The 21,388-nt window shown below is 44.8% G+C and overlaps 1 protein-coding gene across 1 annotated transcript in view; it reads right to left on the bottom strand.

Moving 5' to 3' along the window:
• LOC129333050 (chloride channel protein C-like) overlaps positions 1-21,388 on the bottom strand; it is a 105,142-nt gene that overhangs the window by 35,065 nt on the left and 48,689 nt on the right. Inside the window, exon 11 of the mRNA XM_054984365.1 lies at positions 17,715-17,881. Within this exon, the coding sequence (XP_054840340.1) occupies positions 17,715-17,881 (167 nt within the window). The remainder of the gene's footprint in view (positions 1-17,714; positions 17,882-21,388) is intronic.

The following is a 21,388-nucleotide window of genomic DNA, read 5'->3' as shown; positions in this document are numbered from 1 at the left end:
GGAGAGTTTAATAGGGAGTTTGTGGCACATTAAAGTGGTTAATACTTCCCGTATCAGTTTTATGTGTTCCTCTTTTGTTTTTGAATAAATTAACACGTCATCTAGGTAAACAACCACTCCCTTGTATAAGTATTTATGTAGTACTTCATTGAGCATGGACATATACACTGATGGAGCTCCAGATAAGCCAAAAGGCATAACAAGGTATTCATGTTGACCTAATGGCATATTGAACGCGGTTTTCCATTCATCTCCTTCCCTGATTCTGACATGGAAGTAGGCATCTTTTAAATCCAATTTGGAAAAGGTCTTACCTTGAGCCACAACGTTGAGTAGATCTCAGATGAGTGTGATGGGGTAGGCATTGGTTGTTGACACTGCATTGATTCCCCTAAATCTGTGCATAATCTCAAGCCGCCATCCTTTTTTTTGATGAAAAGTACTGGAGCTGCATGAGGACTGTTAGCAGGGCGTATGAATCCTCTTTCCAAATTTTTATCGATGAACTTTCGTAGTTCTTCTCTTTCCAAGGGGCTCATGGAATATAATTTGCCCTTGGGTAGACTTTCCCCTGGAATTATTTCGATGGCGCAATCTGTGGTATGATGGGGGGGAAGACTATCAGCTTCCTCTTCACTGAAAGCTTGTTTCAGGCTTCTATATTCTTTAGGAATCCGATTGAGTTCTTCTTGAGTTAGAAGAGCTACATCCAACTGGGGTGGTTCGGCTCTCCCCCATTCTGTCAGTCAGCAATGATGATTACAATAGTCTTTGTTGAACATAACTATTCCCTTAGCCCAGTTGATGTAAGGGTTATGATCCCATAACCAATGGCTACCTAGAATAAAGGGGTATTTTGCTGCTCGGCTGACCATGAAGCATCTATTCTCCCAATGCTTTCCCATACCTGTGGGTACCGGTTCGGTTTCCAAAGTCACTGGGTTCATGTTGGAGCCATCCATTTGCTCAAAGATGATAGGATTTTTTAATTCTTTGGTTTCCAATCCCAAGCCGTTTACTAAGGCTGGGGCTATAATGTCCCTGGAACATCCAGAATCAATCAAGGCTTCTACACAAATATGAGTTCCTCTTTTCGGATTTAGTAGTACCACAGGAAGAAACAATACAGACCCTTTTTCTCTCACCTCCTTTTGGGTGATTCTTTTCTCGATCTGCCGTTCAGGTCCCTTTATAACAGATCCATCTCATTTCCCGATCGGGGGCTGGGAGCTTCTTCTTCGCTCTCTGCGGGTTGTACGTCCAGCTCCATTAAAACTTCTTCCGCTTCTAAGCTTTTTTCTGGTTGGCTGCGTTTCGGTATTCCTCGTCCCCAGCTGGCCCTTGGGGCTGGGATGGGACGAGCAGGAGTAGGGGCAGCGGTCGCCGGTATGCGTGATGGGCATTGAGCCGCAAAGTGTCCGCTCCTGCCGCATTGGAGGCATAGTCCTTGCTGCCAATAATTGTCTCTAGCTCCGTGACTTAGGGGGCCTGCTTGCCCCCCTTTGGGTATTACAGGCGTTCTTCTCACTCCTAAGGCTTGTTGCTGTTCCACTAATTTTACTTGTTGTATGCAGTTTTCGACTTCGCATGCTAGTTGTATCCAACCCAACAGCGTTGGTGGGTCATCTTGCATTAGGACTCGATCTAGCAGCCTGGGGTTCATGCCTCCTTTGAACATTACAATCTTGGTCCCTTATTTGCAATGGGGACATTTGGCCACTAGTTGCCGAAATTTGGCCGCATAGTCTCTGATTGGTTGCGTACCTTGCCGTAAAGTTTGTAGTTCTGTGCGGGAACAATCTTCTTCGAGTGGATCCTCATATTGGGCTCGCAATGCTGACACAAAACTTTGTAGTGTGTCTAATTCAGGAATGCCAGAATCATATAAAGTCACATACCATTCGGCTGCCTTGCCTTCCAGTCTAGACACCAGGTGATCGATTCTACTTTCCTCATCCGGAAAAAGGTGGCCCCAACAGTTAAAGAACTGGAGCGCTTGTACTACGAGGAATCCCAACTTTTGCGTATCACCATCAAATGTAGCTTCTAGTTTAATCCATCCACACGGTAGCTCAGGCTCCCTTCGTCTATCCAGCTGCATCGGCCACTGTGCTGGCAGGGGTCTGGGTGGTACCAGCCCCTGCATTAGTCCTCTCAGCCAGTCTTGCAGGCCTCGGGGAAGTGGTATGTGCCCTACAATCCCTTGTGGCCGGGGTCTGGGTGTGCTTCCGGGTGGTGGGGCTCGTGGTACTTGCCCCGGAGGCACCGGCGGGAGAGTTCCTGGACGTGGCTGAGGTGCCTGTGGGAATTGCACAGGAGGAGGAGGCCTCGGCGGTGTTGGTTGCTGAGGTACCACCTGTCTAGGAGGTACTTGAGGAGGAGGTGGTGGAGGCACCTGTCTGGGAGGAGGAGGCTGCCGCAATACTGGCTGTGGAAGAGGTAATGGTTGTGGTATGGTCTGAAGAGGAGGCGGTGGTGGTGGGACCTGCCGCGGGGCCGTTTGAACTGGTGTCAGTTGAACTGGGAGCTGTAGCGGTTGCAGAGGGGTTGGTATTATTTGCAGGACCAATGGTGGTGGAGCGGGCGCCACTGGCATAGTTTGAATCGGTGGCGGCGGTGGTTGAACCAGTGATGGTCCTGCACCCGACCCCGGAGTGGATTGGGTATCCACCGATATTGGTCCCCTCCTCGGTACTTGTCCCTGCGCCACGGGTGGCACAAGCGGGGCTATTGTTTGTCCAGCCACCGCTCTCGCCTCCCTCTGCTCTCTCACCAACACGCCAATGAAGTACATGGCTTGGGCTAGGTCCTCTTCCATCGCTCCCATTCTGTCTTCCATCCAGTGGTAATGTTCTTGAATTTCGTGGTTCGCTTCCCCTTGTTCACTGAATTCAGAGGGTTCCCATGATCTCAGAGGAACATAGTCTGTGGGCCAAGGCCTTATCGGTCCTTCTGCACCCCCGACCGACCCCCAATCATGGGCAGTGCCATAAGGCTGTATCGGACCTTCTTCTCAGCCGCCTTGCAACAGTTGCTCATCCTCCATAGTCATGCTGGCCAGAATCCCTTTTGTTAAACCAGTAACGGCCGAAATTCCGGTATCCACTACCTGGGCTCGATATTCCAGTTGATGTGTGTGTCCCCACTCCCACGCTCTGGCCGAGTTCATGTCCGTATAATCCCAGCTCATGAGCTCATATGAGGTAGTTTCCCAATCCTGGATATCCTCGGTCCCACCTCGGGGATCCCACTCTTCCAGGCGGCCCGTGTCTACATCCCACTTATACCAGGGTTGGGTGCTGGCCCACGTATCATATGGAGTGCGGCTGCCCTCCTTAGATCCCACACGACGCTGGGGCCCTCCTGCTCCATCGACCCGATGGTGCATCTCACATCGATCATCGACCAGGAAAACATGGTGCCTGCTCACCTCTCCCTCGCCTCTCAAGGCGGGAAGCCCCACTGCCGCAGTGTCAGCAGCGAAATTAAATGGTTTTCCCCTGTAGCCTCGTGCACCTTTGGTCGTGTGCCAGCTATGGCCGGGTCGGCCTGTTCCACCCCTCTACCGGGCACAAGTTCCAACCGGCCATCGGGAACAGGTGCCGCTCCTCCGATAGGAACAGTGAAGGCTACATCGGTAGGTACAACTCCTGGATCAGGGACCATCTCTGATCTATTGTCCGGTACCTACGGTGTCGAATCAGGAAGTTCCCCATCCTCCGTGCCAGGGTCAGTTAGATCAATCAAGGCGTCCTTGGCATCCATCCTCCCTGGGTGAGGTGTTGAAGACTTCAAAGTTGATTCCTAACAAAATGTCAGACAATGGCATTCCAGACACGAGAGTCTGTCTTACTCCCTTCTGCAAGAAGACAAGGTCTTTTGATTTCAAAAGGTTTTATTTTGAAAGACAGCATTCAGGCCCAGGCGTCCATATTCCAGGATTTGAGATCCTGGCTGAACAAGGCATTGTTAGGAATGAAACACAGAACGAAAGTTGTTACATTTCACACTCTCAGAGCCCAGCCTCCCCCCAGAGTTCACATAGCAGGAAAGTTCTCTGTGGGAACGCCAGCCAAGGTCGAATCGGCTCGAAGAATAGATAAGACAGTATCCTCTCCCATGGAATTGGCTCCTCACAGGTGGTGGGGCCTAGAGGGAAAAGACTAAACAACTACAGAATTAAACATGGCGTTACTTAGGTTGCTTCTTTTCAGGTATTACGCAAACAGACCCTGACACCAAGTAGGGGTAAATAGTGCAACCCTTGAAATGTAGAAAAGCCACCATGGGTGCCATACACTTCGTGAAGACATGAGGGACAGACGCCAGACCAAAGGGCAGCACCGTATACTCGAAGACGGTACCTCCACATATGAAACAGAGGTATTTCCTATCGTTCTCTGCAATAGAGATGTGGAAGTAAGCGTCCTTCAGGTCGATAATGGCAAACCAAACATCAACCTCCAGGAGCTCAAGGACCTTAGCAAGGGTCAGCATACGGAACTTCTGATATTTAACAAACTTATTGAGGTTTCTCAGGTGAACCTCCATCCTTTTTGTCAACCAGAAAATACCTGGAGTAAAACCCACAAGGAGATGCAAGGAGATCAACTTTGCAAATTGCGCCCTTGTTTAACAAATCAAGAACATTGAACTTAAGAACATCAGAACAATCGGGGGACGAATGAGGAGGCCGAGAAAGCGGGGGAACATTTTCAAAGAACAACTTGTAACCATTAGTAACAATGGAAAGAACCCAAGAGTCATCAGTAATAGACTTCCAAACGGGTAGATAAGGGCGCAGTCTGTCCAAGAAGGGATGAGTCGACTGCGAGTCCCAACGTTCTAGTCAGAATAACCATTTCTGTCCCTGGCCAGATGCCTTAGGAGACTGAGGATGGGACTGTTTCCCTCTCGGCCTAGACGAGCGTTTAAAGGAATGTCGCTGGGAAGCAGGGAAGGAACGCTGCCCATAGTGCTGTTGATATGGGTACCTTCCTTGTCGTTGCTGATAGGTTTGCAGATAAGGCGCCAAGTAAGGTTGGGACCTTTGGAAACGAGGCCTGGAAGCATAGGGTTGCGGAGGAGCAATGACACCCAAGGACTTAGCTGTCTGATGGTTCTTTTTCATCAGGGACAAGGATTCATCCGTTTTTTCCGCAAACAAGAGACTCCCTTCAAACGGAAAGTCCTCAATTTTGGTACACTTATCATAGGGAAGCGCCATAGATCTAAGCCATGCATGTCTGCGAAGAACCACGGAGGATGCCATGGACTGAGCAGAGCAGTCAGCAGCATCTTTCCCAGCGGTCATTTGTTGCTTCGCCAGCTTGACAGCCTCCGCCTGCAAGGCCTTTACCAAGGGCCGACGATCAGCAAGCAAGTCAGGGATGTAAGATGACAACCGCTGCCAGAGGAAGAGGTTATAAGATCCCATGATGGCCTGGAAATGGGCAATACAGAAATTCAGGGAAGCCGAGGAATAGACCTTGCGACGTATTGTGTCCAGCCTTCGGCCCTCCTTATCCGCCGGTGCGGAGAGGGAGCCATGACGGTAGCGCGACTGTACCTCTTCAGCCACAAGAGATGATGGTTTAGGGTGGCTAAAGAGGAATGGGCAGTCCTGTTGTTTAAGCCTATAATACTTCTCTATCTTCCGAGAAGTGGCCGGCATTGAGGAAGGCGATTGCCACAGAGAGTGGGCAATGTCCAGGAGGTCCTCGACCGGAGGAAAGGCGATGAAGGCCGGAGAACCAGAGTACAAAGCCTCCAATACCTTGCTCTTTGGCTTGGAAGTGGACGTAGAGACATCCAGGTCCAAGGCAGCTGCCATGCGACCCATCTGTTCTGCGAACAACCTATAGTTGTCATTGGGAGAAGCGGATCGTGTATCACCTACTGTCTCCTCGGGTGACGCTTCAGACGCCAGTTCCAACACATCGGAACGGCAAGCCTCCTCCTCTTCCTCCGAGGCGGAGAATTCTGGCGACGGATCCCAAAGATGGTACGGAACCGAGAATACCATTGGAACCGAAGAGGCAGGCGGGGCTGGCAGCCGGGGGGGCAACCGGAACCGAAGTCACGTGCTGAACCGCAGCGTAAGAGGTGGAAGGCTGGGTCAATGTGAGCTGCGGAGGTTGGTTTTGGAGAGCACCCGCAGCAGACTGAAGCCAGACCACAAAATCCTGCCAGGAAGCCAGGTTCCCAATCCCCGGAACGGATTGACAGGGAGGAAGCATTGGTGAAAGGGCCACAGAGGATTGTTGCGACCACTGTGGGAGATGAGACGGAGCCGGGTGACTGATCGGAACCGAGAGGAGATGAGGCGGAACCGCCTGACTGGTCGGAACCGAGAAGCCTGGGAAGGAGGGATCCGGAAGCAGAGACTGCTCGAAGGCTACAGGCTCCGGTTGGAAGTCAACATCATCGGGATCGGGACTTCCGGTTTGGGAGCATGGTGGTCTAATGCAGCTCAGGGAGTGGAGCTGTCCGAGCCGCTGTTTGTGAGGGCTAGTGGAGATATGGACAAAAGATGTAGAGATAATGCCAAAAGTAGGCTCAGACCATAATCCAATTATGTGGAAGTTTGGAAAATGCACCAAAAGACGAGGATGGAGAATAAATGAGGATTTGATGCAGCAAAAGGGCAATTTAGAACTGTTACAAAAGGAGACCAAATTTTTTATACAGTATAATTTGAATAACACCGTTCCAACCTATAAAGTTTGGGATACATATAAAGCAGTTATTAGAGGAGTATTAATGGACTTAAATGTAAGGGATAAAAAGAGAAAAGAGGAAAAAAAGAAATTGTGGAGAATATAAGAATCAAGGAGATACAACTGAAGAAAAGACCAGGGAAAAAGAAACTATATCAAGAAATTAAAATTTTGCAAGAACAATTGAAAGCAATGGAGAATAAGGAGTTGGAATGGGAACTGAAGAAATTAAACCAAAAGTCATTTGAAGGGGCAAATAAATCTGGGGAATATTTAGCGTGGCAGCTGAAAAAGAAAAAAGAAAAAAAGGTGATAACTAAGATTCAAGAAAATGGAATGACATTGATGGATCAACCAGCGATTAGTAGAGCATTTTTTAAGTTTTAAGCAAAACTGTATCAAAGGAAAGAAGTAAATTTGGAAGCTATTGAACAATATCTAGATAAAATTAAATTGCCATTGATATCAGAAAAATGGAAGGAAAAGCTGAATGCAGAAATTACAGAGACAGAGATAAAAGAAGCTATTCAGTCGACTAAATTAGGCAAGGCACCAGGTCCAGATGGAATTACGGCCAAATTCTATAAATCATTGGCAAATGAATTGGTACCTTTTTTGAAGGTGGTAATGAATGAAATTTTAAGAGGACAAAAGGTCCCAGAATCTTGGAATGAGGCCATTATATCACTGATACCAAAGGAAGACCAGGACTTATGCAATGTTAAAAACTATCAACCTATTTCGTTGCTGAATAACGATTATAAAATTTTTGCAAAAATTTTGGCGGAGAGATTAAAGGAGGGGCTCATGGAATTTATTGCAGAAGAACAAGCAGGCTTCCTTCCAAACAGACAAATTAAAGACAATTTGAGAACTGTTTTAAATGCGATTGTCATGGCCCAGTCTGAGAGTGAGGTCTCCTCTGGAGGAGGGGAGCCTCGTGTAGCCAGCCAGGACTCCTCAGGAGAAGAGGAGCCCTGTGTAGTCAGCCCTAGCCCTGATTCAGCAGAAGCCAGCAATCAGGAGCAACAGCTGCTGGCTGATCAGAGCTTACAGCCAGCAGCTGAGACACCAGCACCCTCAAGCTCCAATACATCAGAGGAAGCTCAGCCAGGGACTTCTACAGGTGCAGCGCAGCCAAGAGCCTCCACCCTCTCAGGTTCACCCACGCCCAAGGAACACCGCAGGCAGCGCCAGAGACTGGAACTGCAGGAGAGATGGCACAGTGCTCGCCTCTCGAGCCAACGCCAGCTGCTGGAGAGTAACGATGAGTAACGTCAGGATGAAGCCCAGCAGCTGGCTGAAAACCACGCCTGGCTATAAGAGCCAGTTTGGAGGAACTGCCAGGTGTGGAAGCAATGTGTTTACTGCCTGCAACCACTCTGTGTTCTGTGAACCTTGCCCGTGCCTGCTTTTGGACCTGACACTATCGGTGACTGACCTTGGACTGTGCCTGACCTCACTCTTGGACTCTGGACTCACTCCTGGCTTTATCTTGTGCTCTGACCACTGGTTTGACTTGGCTTTTGCTCTTGGAACTCCCCTTTGACTTTGGCCTTAAGGTTTGGACTTGAACCACCCTGCTTGGGCTGGCCCAGCCCGTGACAGCGATAGAATATTATGACAAACATTGTGAGAAAGAGGTTGGTTTCTTTTTTGTGGACACAGAGAAAGCCTTTGATAATCTAAATTGGAGTTTTATGTTCGCCACAATGGAAAAACTGCAAATGGGAAAAGACTTTATCCAAGCGGTAAGAGCGATTTACAAAGACCAATGTGCAGCAATTGTAGTTAACAATGATTTAACAATGATTTAACTAAAAAATTGGAAATTAGAAAGGGTACAAGGCAAGGTTGCCCATTATCTCCATTGTTGTTTATTTTGATTTTGGAAATGTTACTGATTCAGATTCGAGAGGATGATGCTATAAGAGGCATAAAGATTAAAGACTTCACCTACAAAGTTAGAGCGTTTGCGGATGATGTGATGGTTACTGTTGAGGACCCAATACAAAATATGCCAAAGTTGCTAGATAAAATAAAGGAATTCGGAGATCTGGCTGGATTTTATGTTAACAAGAGAAAATCAAAGATATGTAAGAATATGATCAAACAAAAGCAACAAGAATTGATGGAAATTACAAACTGCGAAGTAACGCATAAAGTAAAATATTTAGGAATTGAGCTTACAGCCAAGAATATCGACCTGTTCAAGAATAACTATGAAATTCTATGGCAGCAGATTGATAGAGACTTGATTAAATGGAACAAATTAAATCTGTCATGGCTGGGAAGAATAGCGGCAGTCAAGATGAATGTGTTACCACGGATCATGTTTTTATTACAAACAATTCCAATTATCAGAGACAGTAAACAATTTGAAAAGTGACAGAGGAAGATTTCCGATTTTGTATGGGCAGGCAAGAAACCTCGAGTAAAAATGAAAGTGTTGTGCGATGCCAAAGAAAGAGGTGGACTGCAATTGCCAAATATCAGATTATACTATGAAGCAGTTTGTTTGGTCTGGCTTAAAGATTGGATGTCACTGGAGAACTGTAAGTTACTAACTTTGGAAGGCTATAAAAATTGTTTGGATGGCATGCCTACTTGTGGCATGATAAATTGAAAGCTGATTCTATGTTTCTACACCATTATGTTAGAAGAAGTCTCTTCACAATCTGGAAAAAATACAAAAGTTATCTGGGTGAGGGTATCCCCTCGTGGGTGGTACCATTTGAAACTATCGACCCGTGAGCTATTTATAATAGAGACCAATGTCTGTCCTATAAAAAGATTCTTATCCAGGAGCAGAATATGACAAGAATTAAAACAGAAGAAGAGTTAGCTTCTTGCTATGGATGGTTTCAATATAGGCACATAAAGGACTTATATAACTCGGATCGTTCAAAAGATGGAATTAAATGGAAAGATTCAGAATTTGAAGAAGTTATATTACAAGAAAGTAAGAAGAAAATTTCAAAAAATTATAAAATACTCTTGAAGTGGTATACAGAGGATGAAGCTGTTAAAGTCCAGATGGTGAAGTGGGCTATAAATTGTCAAAGAGACATAACAATGGAGGCATAGGAATATTTGTGGAAAAATACATTGAAGATTTCAACTTGTACCAGTATCAAGGAAAATGTTTTTAAGATGATATATAGGTGGTATTTGACGCCAAAAAAAAATAGCTTATGGAAATGCTAAGATGTCTGACAAGTGTTGGAAATGTAAAAGTCACGAAGGATCATTGTATCACATGTGGTGGACTTGTGAGGTCGCTAGGCAGTACTGGGGAGATATTTTAGATGCGATCAATGAGATTTTGCAGATTTCAATAATACAGAACCCAGAACCCCTGCTACTGAACTTAAATATGGAAGATGTTCCTACGCAATACAGAACATTGTTATTTTATATGACAACAGCGGCAAGAATTCTATATGCGCAGAAATGGAAACTGCAAGAAATACCATCTATTGGAGAGTGGATACAAAAGTTGCTGTACATGGCGGAAATGGACAAAATGACAAGAAGACTGAGAGACCAGAATTCTGAAGAATTTTTCAAGGACTGGGGGAGATTGAAGGAGTATTTGGAGAAAAAGTGGGACATGAAGGGGAAATTATGGCAATTTGAAAGTTATTAATTGGGGAAATTACTAGGGATCTTTACCATTCAAAGTGAAGTTTTAATTATTGTTTAGTTTAAATTTTGAATAGATTTGATTTTAATGGATATCATTTAGTTTATTAATAAAATAGGAGATAATAATATATAGAGGGAATAGATAAGTAAGTTATAGAATAAGATATGGGTTGGAAAGCTGTTGGAAGTCTATGAAAAAGGGGGAGGGAAAGGGTGGGGGAAAAGTGATATTTAGGTTTTTAATTGAAAATTATATTTGTAATCTGTACTCACCTAATAAAAATTTTTATTAAAAAAAAACATCATCGGGGATCGGCGTGCGAGGTGGTGAGGGCGTGTTGGGAAGCTCTAAGACCTCCTCCTCCGGGATGGTGGGCTGAGGGGACCTGTCCCTACGACTCTTAGTAGACAATGAGCGCTTTAAATGCTTCATCTTAGCCTTGGCCTTCTTTGGTGGGGGCTCCAAAGCAGCCCGAGGAGCAGCAGGCGGATCCGAAGCTGAGCGCTTCTTCGAATGGGACCCCAGTGCACTCGACACAGAACGGATCGGAGACTTGGCCGGAACCAAGGGGGGCTTAGTTGGATCCGAGGATCTCGAGGCTGCAGATGAGGCAGTAAGAGACTGCAGTTGCTCCCCAGACTGCTTCCCCGGTTGTTCCTTAGGAGGGAGAAGGTTGGTCTCCCACAGAAAAGCCTTAAGGCGGGCATCCCTATCGTTCCTCGCCTTGGGAGTAAACCTCTGGCAAATAGAGCACTTGGGAACATTGTGGCCTTTGCCCAAACAGAAAAGGCAGAGATCATGACCATCTGACTGGGTCATCTTCGTGCCACAACGCTGGCACTTCTTAAAAAGGGAAGACTGAGACATTTTGAAGAACACTTTACCAATGGACGAACTTCGCTAGAAGGAACCTCTCTCGACAGCGGCGAAAGAAGAACTGAGGGAATGGCGGGGACGCTCACCCTAACAACCGCGTTTTGGCGGGAATGCTACTGCGCATGCGTGGTAGGCGTGAGCGTCCCCTTTAACATATCTAAAAGCTAGAAAAATCTCTCCGCGGCCAGCTTGCGCGTGCGCAGTCCCAATGTGGGGCTGCACAGAAGGACGACAACGAACTTGCTGCTTACAAAAGGTGCAAGCAGCACACCATTTTAACTGTGGTACAACCGCAATCCCAATGTAAGGCACCTAAGAGTGTTTGGATCCAAGGCCTACACTTACATTCCAAAGGAAAAGAGGTCCAAGATGAATCTCAGAACAGAAGAAGGCATATTTGTTGGATATGCACTGGGATGCAAAGGATACTGAATCTTCAACCCAGAGACAGACATGGTGAAGATTCTCAATGTGGTATATATTGACGAAAGAGAGAAGGCAAGCAAGCCAAACACCACAGAATCTACACCAAGAGAAGCTGATGCAGCACAGCAGCCAGAGATGGTGAAACTGTGTGACCTGACTGAGACATATGAGACATCTGCAGAGCCCACAGAAAGAGAAGGGGAAGCAGAGGCAAGTGCTCAGCCAGAACAAACAAAGGAGTTCCAACAAGGAAATTTTCCTACCTGGCAAAAATAGAAGCTATACCAGAACCTTCTATCTGGGAAGACATAGAAGGAATGCCAGCAAGAGAAGCAGAGAAATGGAGAAAAGCTGCAAAAGAAGAAATTGCCTCCCTGATCCAGAACAAGACATGGATTCTCACAGAACTACCACCTGGAAAGAGGACGGTAGGATGCAAATGGATCTTCAAAACCAAACTTGACGCAGATGGAGAAGTACAGAAGTACAAAGCAAGACTAGTTGCAAAGGGATACTCCCAGAAGTATGGAGAAGACCATGATGAAACCTTTGCAGCAGTAGTGAAACACACTTCAGTAGTGAAGAACACTACTGAGCATAGCAGCCACAAGGAAGATGCATGTGGAGGATTTGGATGTGAAGACTGCTTTTCTACATGGAGAGCTGAAAGAAGATGTGTACATGACACAGCCTCCTGCATTTGAACAGTCCAAAGGCAAAGGACTTGTATGCAAACTGCAGAAGAGCATTTATGGACTGAAACAGGCTGCAAGGGCCTGGAACCAGAAACTGAACCAAATGCTCATCAAGCAAGGATTTAAGCAAGGCAGGGCAGAATGCTGCGTGTACTCAAAAAAGAAAGACAACAGATGGACTTTTATTCTGATTTATGTTGATGATCTTTGTTATGAAAATCAACAAGATTGTGATGAAATAATTCAGCATCCGAACCAAGAGGTTGAGGAGAAGTGTCTTGGAAATGGAGGCTTTTACCTCAGCATCCAGATAGAGCGAGAGGAAGATGGAAGCTATCTTCATAATCAAAAGCAAAAGATCATGGACTTCCTAGACTACATGAATATGAAAGATGGAAGACCAACATGCACTCCAATGGAAACAGATTTCCTGAAACAAGATGGAAACAATGAACCTCTGAGAAACATCAAAATGTACAGAGAAGCAATTGGAAAACTGCTCTACATAAGTACAGTAACCAGACCTTACATAGCAGCAGCAGTTGGAATACTGTGCAGGAAAAATGCATCAACAAGTGTGAAAGACTGGAATGCAGTCAAAGGACTGGCAAGATTCCTGAGAGGCACTGCACAACTGAAGCTCAAGTTACCAGCAACTGACAATCCCAGACTAGTGGGATTCATGGACGTTGACTGGGCAGAAGTCACTACAGACAGGAAGTCTACCAGTGGACGAGTGTTCTTATACTGTGGCGGAGCAATCAGTTGGACAAGCAGAAAACAAGACCTTGTAGCGGCATCAACTACAGAAGCTGAATACATATCAACAGCAGAAGCATGCCAAGAACTCAAGTGGATTCTACAACTGTTAGAAGAGTTTGGGATAGATGAACCCAAACCTATACAACTCTTTGAAGATCATCAATCATGCATAAAACTTGCGAAGACAGAAAGAATTGGATCAAGAACCAAGCATATTGACATAAAGAGTCACATTGTGAGAAACATGCAAGAAGAAGGGCTTGTTGAGCTACAGTACTGTCCTACAGAAGAAATGATAGCAGACATCCTTACCAAGCCACTTACCAAAGAGAAGTTTCAAAGTCTACGTGAAAGGCTGAACTTTGTGTACACTAGACATTAAGAAGGGGTGTTGGAAATGGCAATGTCTGGTGTACTGCAGCAGCAAGAAGGAAAGGAGAGCCTTCTATGCAGGGGGCAGCAAGGATCACTTAGTTAAGACAGTGAGAGCAGCATCTCTCTGGTTTCCTGGGGGTCATTTCCTTGTCTTGTCTCCTATTGGGCTAAACAGGACAATATCCTGCTTCTTCTCTCTCCTGCCTTATCACTCTTCTACAAGATGTAGTCAAATAGTAAGGACCCTATCTCTTTCTCTCTTCTTCACTCTCACATAAACTTTTTAGCCTCTTTAATCAGCACAGTGTAACTTCTCTGCTTTATTTGAACTCTGCCGACAGGAAAAACCTGGGGAGCCAAGGAAGCAAGAGGACCTGCGGGATCAGGGACGGCCTGATGCTGCAGAGGCACCTGCTGACCATGCTTAGCAGTGCCAGAGGTCACTCTGCCAGAACCAGCCCTTGCCACCAGCCTCTGAGATAACCACTAGGCCTCTGCCAGGCTTCACATGAACCCTGACCCACAGCCCCCCAGGATCTTCTTCCACTCTGCAGGAAGGCCCAGGTTGAGATAGCGCAAAGGAGGCAAAAAGGTGGACTGGTTATAGATCCCTGTAGATCCACAGCAGAGTGCTGAGAGTGGCACTTTTTCATACAATCTTGGCCAGAGCACAGAACAGCCTCTAGAGCTTCAACACCAGCCTGATTAACACCCAGCTTGAGAAGGCTGCCTTGCTGGATCAACTGATCCACTAGTCACAAGCCCTGTGTTCCAAGCTCCCTTCCTACAGCTCCACACTCCCATGTCTAGCCATCCAAGCTGGTGGCCCTACTCCAGAGGAGACCAGACCTAGCCAGCCTGCAGAGCACAGGACAGGCAGGCTGCATCCTCATGGTTAACACAATGTCCATCAGGGTCCGTCTGTGGGTAGATGAAATTTCTCATGGCTTTGTTTATTTGAACAGATCAGATTAAAGTCAAGGAAGGCTACTTGTACAAACATATTCATTAGTCTTGGCAATTCATAAATCAGTAAAGCATTTATTGCAGTAAAAACCTCTGGCCCTCTGTATCAGTGAGTGGCTCATTAATTAGGGGTACTGCAACATATTTGTTAAAGGAACCAACTTTAATAAAAATGTTTCCAAGTGGTCTCTCTCCAGCACAGATCTTAAATGTTACAACAATTAAACAGTTAACTCCACCCATAACATTGAACAACGAGAACCATATAGAAACAAACTACACTCAGATGTGCAACACCACCACCCACTGGTAGGGATGGTAATTACACTACTTGCAGCATACATAAATGGTGTTTAAAAATTCATTATTTGATTTTTCCTATGCATTTCCATTATAAAACAATTTGAAATTTTCTTTAAATGTGCAGCCTGTTTCCTCTCTGTAAACAAGAATATCCAGGCCAAACTCTAAAGAAACATGTAACTTCTCTACATGCCCAGCAGGACTTAACAATGTAACCACATAGAGTGACGGACTTCAAAGCCCCGTTATGTCAATGGACTTAGAAGACCATCACTGTGCTTAGGATTGCATCACACTGTTAGACATCAGTTTTGCCACCCACAGCCAACCATACCACATGGGAGGAAAGGAGTTTTACAAGCAGCCTGTGATGTGGTATGGGAATTCAAAAAACAAAAGTAAAAAAAACAACAACAACAGGATATACGAAAATGATCATGGCTCTGTAATTTGAATCTATATTTTTAGAGCAGCAAAAGTTGCCCTCATTTTTAGGTAACATGACAAAGCAACAAAACACCAATATAAACTTTCAGGGTCAAAGAGATGAGAATAGATTTCTCATATTCCCCACAAGTGTTGACAGCAAGAGGAGGAATGATTAAGTCCAGGCTTCCAGGGGAAAATTTAACAATTTCTCCCATATAGTTTTCTCAATTAAAAGACTTCCCTCTCCAGAGCTGTGCTGTGCCCTGTGCAGAAAAATGTCTAGTGCTTTTCTGACTTAAGTACCCACATGCTTTCCTCTGTAGTGCAAATAAACATTCTCAGATCAGTACAATAGAACTGTGACAACAGTTGCATCCTCCCTCCTCTCCCCATGCCATGGCCCTGAGACGAGTGTTGTACTAGTGTCTGGGAGACCCAGGTTCAAATCCCCACTCTGCCTAGGAAGCTTGCTGGGCCTTGGCCTCACTATCACTTTCTCTCAGCCTCACCTACCTCACAGAGTTGATATGAGAATAAAATGAAACAGGTGAGAACAATGTAGTAAACTACACTGGGTTCCAACTGGGGAAGAAAACAGGATATAAACATATAAATACATGTAATTGCTCTGAATACTTTCAAACAAGCGTCATCATCACTGCAAACTGCCCATCCAGTAAATCTGCACCTAGGAGAGGAGAATAGGAACTTCCTTGTGGCGAGTTGTTACATACAACCACTTTGCAACACAGAGTCTCTATGTAGTAGATTTAAAGCAGCCAAAGTACAGTCAACCTGTCAACCTAACTCACTTCTGTGAACTTTTTAGAAGGTCAATTTTGATTCTGACAATCATTCCTTGATCTAAAAGTTTTGTAGAGGCTTCATATGAATCGTACACATTGATTATAACTCATGTATGCATAGCATGTATTTCATTTTGCCTTTTTGTTTTTTGAATGTATGGATTGTACATATTGATTAGCTAACTGTTGAACAAATCCTTAGCTGCCATTTATTTTGGTAGCTAGTGCAACCTATAAATGCCTCAACGTTTCTAAAGCAGTCTTTGTGAAAGCAGGCTAGTTTGATCATTTACGGCACTGACACAGCTGGATCACTGGGTTGCTTTTAAGTGGAAAGCCTCAGTAATTTGTTCTGTCTGCCAGCTGGTAGCCAGATATTAGAGCAGCCTTAACCAATTAGTTGAATATCCCATCCAGTGGCTATACTCACTGTGTGTTCCACCTGCAAGCTACCGCATCTGAGAGCTGAACATGGATCAATGTAACCCAAAAGTTACAGCTCCACTAATAAATGAGCCAAAGAAGTCTCTTTCTAGCCAGTTGAAACTATTCTGTGTTTCCTCTCAGCAGGAAGTCATTCACCCGCTGCATGTTATATAGAAAGGTCTGCAGAAGAATGAATGATATACATAAGCACTCCAGAAGTCAGGCTCAGAAACAAGAAATATGATTTCCATATGCTGCGTCCATGAGTTTCCTTCTGCAAAATGAGTGCAGTAAGTAACTTGGTTTGTGATGCTTTTCAACAAATGGAGAATAGCAAACACCCCAAGTCCAACAGCAGGAATAGCACTCAGTAAGAAGCTGCAGCGGACAACTGGTTGTACAAAGGCAGATTCTTGCTACAGGAGCTGCTAGGTTTTTGATATTCTGTGGCTCAGATACTAAGGAAGGAGGACCTGCCAATTCAGAGAAATAGAAGGAAAATGCAGCAGGCAAAAGCTCCAAATGGTACAGGAGAGGTGCTGGGTCTGACCCGTGGATGTGGATGAGATATGAAAGAGGCCCTTTTGGAAACAAGAACTTAGGAGAGGAGCAGAAAGATGACAATTAGCCTTGAGCCCCATTATGAGGCCATTACCTCATGTAATGGTAGAATTTTTGGAAATGGTTGTAAATCAGATTATAACACGACTGACTGACTGACTATACATTAATGTTTCCCCAGGTTGACATGATCAGATCTGTGTTGCGAGTTCTGTGCTGGGAACTCAACTCAGTTCCCAGGTGTGCTGAGCCAATTAGAAGGTGGAGTGACTTACATCTTTCCACACATACCATTTGCCAGACTTGAAATGGTTCTGGGTTCCTTTATTTGACCTGCTGGCGAAAAATTAGTGTACCCCATCAGTCCATGTGAGAGGTGATGGGTATTGAGACTGCCTAGTATTATGCCCCCTGAGCCCTGTGCCCTTCTGTAGTAAAGGACTTTTTCCTGTAGTGAAAGGTTCTGGCATTTAAACCTGATTCCCCCCCCTCCCACTGTAGACCTTCTCATTGTACCCCGAAATCCAAGGGAAACATTTTAGGAAACCAAGTGGGTTACAGTGGGAGGGGGCAACAAGGTTTCTTTCTGTGAACTCTGCTTCACTTGTGATAACCATTGAATACAAGCCATTATATACAATCAAGATTTCCTTGAAAATGCAAGTTTTCTGTCATTGTTACATAGCGCCCGGCACTCACGAAAAGGATGATATTAACTCACCAGTTTTTCCTATGACAAACGAATGGCTCAGCATCCAAGTAGGGAATGCATTTCAGCTTGAGTAAAGAACTGTACAGAGACATGTTAAACCAGTCGCCAACCATCTTGGCTAACATGACAGCCAGCATGATGAGTAACAGGGACTGCACATCGTTTGTAATCTCTACCTACAGTTAGAAGGAAATAAGAATGGTGATCAATAGCAGCAGAACTAAGCAATAAATCACTGTATGGCAATAATGACAATATGTAGAAAATGAAAGTGAATCTTTTTCTTTAATGTTCAAAGTTCTTCACATTCTTTAACTCTATAATGCTTACAAATGACCAAAATTACTAGTTAGTATATTCCTCAAATTGTAGATAGAAGGTTGAGGACAAGAAATACAATTTAGTGAATTTATTTATGACTGAGGGCCAAGCTACACATGACAAATGGCACTTGAACGGCAAGTGGATTGATTGGAGGGCAAGTGAACAGGGAGAAATACACTTGCTGTTCAAGTGTCATTCGTCATGTGTAGCTTGGCCCTGAGATAAGATTCAATGGAGCTCACATTCTTACCCACTACACTGCACTCAGTCATATGATATAAAACAGGGGTGGGGAGGGCATGAGTTGCTGCCTTAAGCCACTTTTGTTTGGGAATACTCCATTTTACTGTACGTTCTGAAACCCACACTAAACATTTGTCATTTCACTTTCATTTTAAATCTTTTTTATTAAACCAGTTTACTCTTACACACTGATGAAATATCACTTCTCAGAAAAATGGAGGATTTTAGTAGGTTCTTATAATCTAGGGTTAGTTGTTCCCCAGCGGGGGCGGGGAATTCCCTGTTCCCAGCCACTCTTCACCTGACCAATGGGGGAAAGGCGCGAGAACATTTGGGAGCCCAAATCAACCCAGTACGAAGCCCAGGAGCACTTCCCAGGGTCAGTGCAATGTCACTCCCAGAAGTAACATAGTCACGCTGTGCTGGGAGTGTGTGCACACAAGGACATCCAAAAAGTATGTGTTGAGTCTCTCTCCCCCACTGGGAGGGAAAGGGAACCCGGCAGCCTATTATTATTGTTATCATCATTATATTTCTAATCCACTCTCCCCATGAACAGGCTTAGAGTGCAATACAACATACATAAAATACATAAACATTAATTTAAAACCAGATCGAAACATCAATAAATACATAATACAATTTTTAAAAGACAGCAGCACACATATTGTACAACCCAAACAGCAATCCATGGGGCAGGATGGCCAACTATCAGATGTTAACAGAGCAGGGGGTAAACCTCCCCATGGCAGGAAGCCGGTTTCATGGCCCACCTCTCTCAACCACCTTATGCCTGACGGAACATCTCTGTCTTACAGGCCCAGCACAAAGATAACAATTTCTGCCAAGTCCAGGTTTCCACAGACAGAGTTTCACCAGGCAGAAAGGCATTTGGAAGACACCCTCATTGGAGATTCCTTTCAAATGCATTTTGAAACTATTTGGCTGCCTCATCCCATTTAGTAAAAATAAAGATTTCTAAAATTGTGTCACAGTACAAATTTGATAGAACTCTTAATTGCATCCTCTGTTAAAAACATATTTATTGGGAGAAATGGTACTCAAGGCTAACACAATCAAGGCATCTTTAACCAACAGGTCATGCAGGGGGGCATTTCATTCCTGCTCCCCCAATATTTCCTCTTTAGCCTCCCTGGGAGTCCCCATAACCTCTTCCTCTTTCCTGCTGCCTTATCTCTTTCCTACCCACAAACCAACCTATCTGCCACTTGTCTTCAGAGTTCACTCTTCCTGGCAGTTTCTCCCAGGAAAAGTCTAGCCCAGCTGTTCGATGTCAGTCCATCCACTGGGGCAAGTAGAGTTGCATGATGAGGAAGCTAAAAGAATTTGCAGGGAGCACCTTTTTCCTCTGTATCCTCCTCCCCACATTGTTTCCTCTCAGCAGCCCCCATCCTCTCATTTTCTGTTTCCTTCTTCCCCACCCACTCATCAACCCACCTTTTATCTGCCTCCCATCTTCAGCTACTTTTCTTATTTATTTACTTCATTTATACCTCACCTTTCTCCCAAATGGGGTCCCAAAGTAGCTTACATCATTGTCCTTTCCTACATTTTATTCCCACAATAACCCTGCAAGGTTGGTTAAGCTGAGAAGGTATGGCTGGCCCAAAATCATCCAGTGAGCTTGTTCAGCAGGATGGGGGTTTAAACCTGGAGCTCCCAGATCCTAATCTGAAACTCTAACTACTACATCACTGACTTTCGTGGGGTGACTGCTGTTGAACAGTAGCAAGCAGCCAGGCCTGGGTAAATCATGCAGGTTATGTGGTAGCAACTTGCTCATGGTTGCTGCTGGGCCTGACCTCAATGAGTCCTTCCTCAAGGGCCAAAGTAGTCCTCAAAAGTGCACTCTCTCTCAGCTTTACTCAACAGGAACAAAGGTCTGATTAGCTATTCTGCTGTAGATTGGCAACCACCACTGAAGGCATTCATTTATTAAAGCTACAGGTACTGTTGCCCCCCCCTTTTTTTTTTTTAAGATTTCAGGCTTTCCTGGGGTTTGTAGAAACATCAGTCTTGTCCATTCACAGCCTCAATATCAGATTTAAGTATATGCAGATGGGGCCATGTTGAAAATCAGATATACAAATGGGGAACCCACAAGGTCTTGCAGTGATCACTTTGTTTCCCCTGTATCTCTTTCCCAGCAAAATTTCATCTTTCTCACCTCCTGGTAGCCTCCATATTCTTTTCCTGCTTTCTTCTGCCCTTCCCACTCACCAATCAATCTTTATTTTACTCCTCCCCCCATCTTCATCTTATTATTTATTTACTTCAAATATAGCCCACTTTTCTCCCCAGCAAGGCCTCAAAGCAACTTACATCATCTCCCCATAAGAACCGTATGAAGTAGGTTAGGCTAAGAGTGTATGCCTGGCTCAAGGTCACTCAGCAAACTCCCATGATAGAGTGGGGATTTGACTAGATCCTAGTCCAACACTCTACTACGTCATACTGGCTCTCATCTTTCCCTCCTCCTTTCCCCCTGGCAATTCTCTCCCTGGGGAGTCCGGCCCAATTGCAAAATTCATGTGGTAGCAAGTCTCTAAGGTGAGTTGTGTGGTGGCCTCTGCGAGTTCTGTAACGGTCACTGTTAGAAGAAAGCCATCTGTTTTGCTGCTGCTGAGAAGCCCTCAGATCCACAAGAGCAGCTGTTTTCACCCTGAACCTTCGTTTCAAGAACAAATTAAAGCACGAAAAATCATTAGGCATTTTTCTGATTCTGTAGATGATTGGTTAATCAATTTCAATTAATTGGACCTAGTGGAGGCATGAAAAGGGGATGTCATTGTTATATACTTTCCCCATTAAATAGCATAATAAATGAGAGAAATAAAAAAGCAATCGATTTTTAAAAAGAATACTTATCCAGTTTCTAAAGATTTCTAAAATCAGAATAGTCGTTTTAATATTGCATTTTCAAAATGTTTTTAAAATGCATTTGTAATTTCATTGTTTTAAATGACATAGCAATAATCTGAGAAATATTTGGGGAATGTGCTGCAGAAACTCTAGTACTTTTCGCACTCACAGGTTAATGCGCCATTTCTGAGGAGTCACCACAATTGCAACAGATTTGGCTTGGCACCTGTGCA

This window comes from Eublepharis macularius, chromosome 7 (assembly GCF_028583425.1).
Source record: "Eublepharis macularius isolate TG4126 chromosome 7, MPM_Emac_v1.0, whole genome shotgun sequence".
Taxonomy (NCBI): Eukaryota; Metazoa; Chordata; class Lepidosauria; order Squamata; family Eublepharidae; genus Eublepharis; species Eublepharis macularius.
The sequence above is the reverse complement of the archived record's forward strand: the minus strand, read 5'-3'. Positions and strand labels throughout refer to the sequence as shown.